General features: G+C 37.2%; 1 protein-coding gene across 5 annotated transcripts in view; it reads right to left on the reverse strand.

Annotated features, from left to right (window-relative positions):
• Rb1cc1 (RB1 inducible coiled-coil 1) overlaps positions 1 to 5076 on the reverse strand; it is a 68863-nt gene that overhangs the window by 24293 nt on the left and 39494 nt on the right. For all 5 annotated transcript variants that reach the window (XM_029567268.1, XM_008840907.3, XM_017800076.2 and 2 more), the window contains exons 14-15: positions 4266 to 4392; positions 2281 to 4181 (exon numbers count right to left, since the gene is read on the reverse strand). In XM_029567268.1, coding sequence (XP_029423128.1) covers positions 2281 to 4181; positions 4266 to 4392 — 2028 coding nt within the window. The remainder of the gene's footprint in view (positions 1 to 2280; positions 4182 to 4265; positions 4393 to 5076) is intronic.

A 5076-nucleotide genomic window follows, 5' to 3' on the forward strand; every position in this document is an offset into this window, starting at 1 on the left:
GGAGGGAGGGAGGGAAGGAGAAAACTCAGGAAAACTATAGCACTTAGGAATGGGGATAGATCACTGGGACAGTGCTTGTCTAGTATGCACAGGCCTTGGGTTTGGTCCCCAGCACCAAACAAACAAGTAAATTTAAAACCTGATAGCAGTTGTATTACAGTTAGTATTAATGACAGTGTCTTTACAAAAACTTGAATCATTCTATCAGGTAAAGAACTAAGATCAGATAAGGCACAGGCTGAGGTAAAAAATAAAGGAGATAATAGAAGGAAACTGTAAATATCTACTAGAGTTGAAAAGCTTATTATAGAAATAAAAAGACTATTTCCCTAGTTTATGAAGGTATGATAATGGTCAGTAACCCCGCAGTTCAGCTTTTAATCTACAGATTTTCAACAGATTTGAACAAGTGCTCACTCAGCCTAGGAAGGAGAGAGGGACATCACTGCAAGTCTTACTTTTGAAGGGTAAGGCTATCTGAAGTAATATGAGGGACAGAGGTTGCATCAAGTCAAACGAACATGATATTAAAGTGTTTTTATTTGGAAATTCAGTATGAGCAAAGAGATACACATCTAAGTTTAAAACAGGGACAGTGCTAAACTGCCATCCCCAACACCATCACTTTTTGCAGAGATTCTACATTTCCCAGAATCCCTTGTGGAGCGTCAAGTATACCAACAAAAGAAAACCTGCAAGGTTTGGAAGACGGAAGAAGCCCAGGCTTATTCTCCAGAAGTAGCTGCTGCCAGCTGTAGTCTGAGCAACTTCCTGGCAAGTAACAAAATGACCCATTTTATGTAGCAGATTAATCCAAAACATTGGGTACTCTGAAGAGATTCCTGAGTGCTGAGGCAGCTTCTCACTGAGGCATGGAGGACCATCAGCTCTGGTGAGTACTTCAGTGTCTGTCTTCTTAATAATTCCACTTAGAGCTTGACAAAGACTCTGACTTTTAAACATCAGTGAGTCTCTTCTAGGCCCTTTAGACTCCAACCTTGGTATCTGTTCTTGGGCTTGCCTTGCTCGGCTGTAGCAAGCAGCTTGGTAAGTCAGTTTGGAGAAAACTCCCCCACTCCTATAATCTGATTGTTCTCAGTAGTAGATCAAGCTTTTCATCTGCCACCCTTGGTATCTTATCTAGTCTGCTGTCAACAAGAATCTTGGTATGTCAGAACTCCCTTTATTGATTCCTTTCTCTTCACAAGTATCCACCTACTGCCCCCACCCTCTGCTTGGCAGAGACTTCAGTTAGTCAGCGCTATATTCAGAACTAAGCTCAGTTCTATAGTGACAGTTCATTTCAGGAATGATTACTATTGCAACAATTCCTTGATATAATCTATTCCTACCACTTTACCATTCGGTTCTGGTTTTTAAATGAGCTCCCCGTAACAATCACTCTGATCTTTGTCCCCACAATTTGTAACCATCTATACAAGGCTTATTCCTCTATTAAACCCTCTAATCTCCCAAGAATACAGAAAAAGCTATATTGAAACAAGTATTAGACAGTAAATTAGGAGTGTTTAAAAGTGGTAAAACAGGGATTAAAATGTTTCTCTACACACCCCCACACACAATATCCACTTTAAGAATTAATGATAGAAGTGATATATGAATTATATTCTGCCAACTGTTTATTGGGCCACAAAATTCCATCATAAAGATCATCAAGTCTGGAATTTAAAAACACTTAAAAACATTAAATCCAACCAGGAAAAAAAAATGTATCAAATTATAAAATCAAAAAGTAACAATAATGAACATTCTGAATATTACCAATTTATGATTTAGCAACAGAGGAAACTTACATTCAAATAAGTACATATAAAGAGAACTAAAGTAATTTCAACTGAAAAATTTAATAGAAACTATAAAATGTTTCTAAAAACATTTCAAAAAAAAAAAAACACTTTCAGAAAATCTAAAATACTGGGTTAATTTGTAACTTGTTTCCCTTTTGAGTAAAGGTCTTACTCTGTGACCAAGGCTGGTCTAGCGACAGCAATCCTCCTGCCTCAGTCTCCCAAGTGCTGGGACTACTAATATGAGGTATCACAGTCAGCTCTGACTCACCTTTTAAAAGCAGTAATAGGTTTATATGTTGTTTTCATAATGTTTACAAGAAACAAGAACTATTTAAAAAGTAAAAATTTTATTTCATAAAAATATCTCAACTGCTATTTAACTAAAGTAAAAGAATAAACCAAGGCACCATGGTTTATACACAAATTTGAGTCCCTGATATTTTAATTACATACTAAGTTTAATTCTTACCTTTTGGCTATTTGATTTTCAAGATGTTTAAGTTTTTCTAATAAGTCTTTCTCAACAAGTTCTCTCTCCAATGCAAATTCCTTTAGTGCAGTCTGAATAGCTTCATCTTTCTCATAATTAAGCTGCTGAATTAACTGTTCTCTGTCTTGCTTGTGGCTCATGACCAATTTCTCTTTGTCTTTCTCAAAGTTCTGAATAATAGCGTCATATTTCTCTTCCTGTTGGGTTATTTTTTCATCTTTTTGTCTTTCAAGAGCACTCAATTCTGAATCCAATTTACTCTGCAGTTCAACAATTTGTTCTTTCAGGTGTTTTTCTATTTCAAGTGCTTGGTGATGGAAAGATGTTACACTGTCTAACTCAGCCTTAAGGATATTAGACTCTTCTTCATGTCTGCTAATTAACTCTGAAATGCACTGATCTTTTTCAATTGTCATTAAAGTTCTTAGTTCTGATAAGCCCACCTGATAGTTCTCATTATTATCTTGAATCTTTTGATTGAGTTTATTTATTTCTGTTCTCAAACTTTCTGTCTCTTTTTCAAGAAGAGATTTCAAAGTTTCCTTCTGCTGTGTTCTACTTTCTTCCAACAAAATTTTTATTTCATCAGTTTCTGCTTCCTTTAATGCAAGTTCAACCTCTAATTTGCATCTCATGTCTGACAAATCGGAAACCTTGAGTTTCAATTCCTGTAACTGCTGTTCTTTTTCCTGGAGAGTTGAGGCATGAGAGTCCAATATCTGATCAATTCTTTGTTGATTTTCCTTTTTCAATTTCTCCAAAGATACTTTGTGGTCTGTCACAACTTTCTCAAACTCCTGCGTGTGCCTGACATGCAGTGTGTCCTCCAGTTCCTTGAGGTGGCTCTGCTCCAGGCACTGAAGCTCTGCTCTCAGCAATTCCATCCTCTCATCATTTTCCACGTGCAGCTTCTTTAAGTCTTCTAGGGCGACCTCTCGAGACTGCTTCAGTTCCTTAATTTCACAATTCTGAGTGTGCATTATATTTTCCATCTCTAATAACTTCTGATCCTTTTCATTTTGCATGCAGATGACAGCTTCCTTTTCATGTTTAACCAAAGCAAATTCATTGTCTTTATTTTGTAAAACCTCCTCAAGACAAACTAAGTCTCCTTTCAATTTTTTAATTTTATTTTCATTTTCCTCACGCTCCTTTGCTAGAGCATCAAGCTTGCCTTCATATTCAGTCTTTAAAGACTGTAGTTCTTTCTGATGGTTTTCCTTTAGTGTTATTTCTAGAGAACATTTTACTTTTTCAATAATGTTTTTTATTTCTACTGCAGTACATTTTAAAGAATTTGAGAAGTCACACTGTTCTTTCTGAACAAATGTTCTGAAGTGGTATAGGTCTTCCTTGATGGCTTGTATACTGAAGTGAGTGTCCTGGGCAACAACTCTACATTTTTCCAACTGGACATGCAAAGAAGCATGAACTCCGAAGTCCTCCTTACCACACGCATTTGTGTCCTGCATTCGTCTACTATCTATTGCATTAATGACTGATGAATACAATGATTCCACCATCATTTCTGGACTTTGTGGATCACTTATAGGATTAGGAGATGATAAATTTTCTTCTATCACAAACTCATTCACAGCAGACATAAAATCAGACTCAGGACTTTCAGCTAATGAATCCAAGTCTAAAGAAGCTTGGTGTATAGTTTGTTCTGTGTTTGGATGGGGGATAGTTTCAAAATCAAATGTATGTGCATCAATGCTATCTGGAGATAATTCTTCTAAGGGACACACTGCAGGACATAAGGGATCCTGAACAGTAAGCGGAGGAGGAGTTTTCGGTGAGGTAGTAGTTGTAATTCCTGTTGTACTTTCTATCCTTGGGGAAGAAGCCGACTGTGGGGATGCCTGACTTGTGGATACCTGGTACACAGAGAGAAAAGCTTTTAAATATCTACAACAATGCAAACATCTTATACAAATAAAAGTGCTTGAAAACTCATTTGCCTTTTGTTCATTCAGCAGATCTGTAATCGTCTGTGACATTTCATCTAAACTTTGTGCTGCTTTTACCAAATTATGTAGGGCAAGTACATGCTGGTGTAGAGGTTCAAAGTCACAAAGTAAGGGAACCCTGAAAAAGAATACAAACAAATTACATTTCTGGTTTTTAATAGAAAAGATGGTAACTGAAAATTATTCCACGGTCAAAAGCACAACAAAACTACAGCATGACCATTCTTTTTTAAGCAATGCCAGTAAAAATCGGAAGAAGGTTGAGACATAAATAGTGAAAGGCAAAGTTAGAAATACCCCCAATATGCTCAGTCACAGTAGCTAATAGGAAATTAATTCCACACAGCGTATTCATAGGACACCCGTCTGTCATAAAATGTCTTTCTAAATAAATAAATAAATAAATGAATATTTTTTTTTAAAAATGGGGGAGGGGGCTGGAGAGCTGTCTCAGTGGTTAAGAGCACTGGCTGCTCTTGCAGAAGACCTGACTTTGATTCCCAGCACCCACATGGCAGCTATCAACCACCAGTAATTCCAATTCCAGGCAATCCAACGCCCACTTCTGTCTTCTGAGAGCACTTACACATGCAGGCAATACACTCATACATATAAAATAAATAAAAACTTTAGCTGGGCGTGGTGGCGCATGCCTGTAGTCCCAGCACTTGAGAGGCAGAGGCAGGCAGATCTCTGTTTGTTCAAGGCCAGCCTGGTCTACATAGTGAGTTCCAGGACAGCTGGGGCTACAGGGAGACCCTGCTTCAAAATGACAAAAAAATAAATAAATAAAATAAATAAA

The sequence above is a fragment of the Nannospalax galili genome, unplaced genomic scaffold (assembly GCF_000622305.1).
Source record: "Nannospalax galili isolate Female #2095 unplaced genomic scaffold, S.galili_v1.0 scaffold639, whole genome shotgun sequence".
Taxonomy (NCBI): Eukaryota; Metazoa; Chordata; class Mammalia; order Rodentia; family Spalacidae; genus Nannospalax; species Nannospalax galili.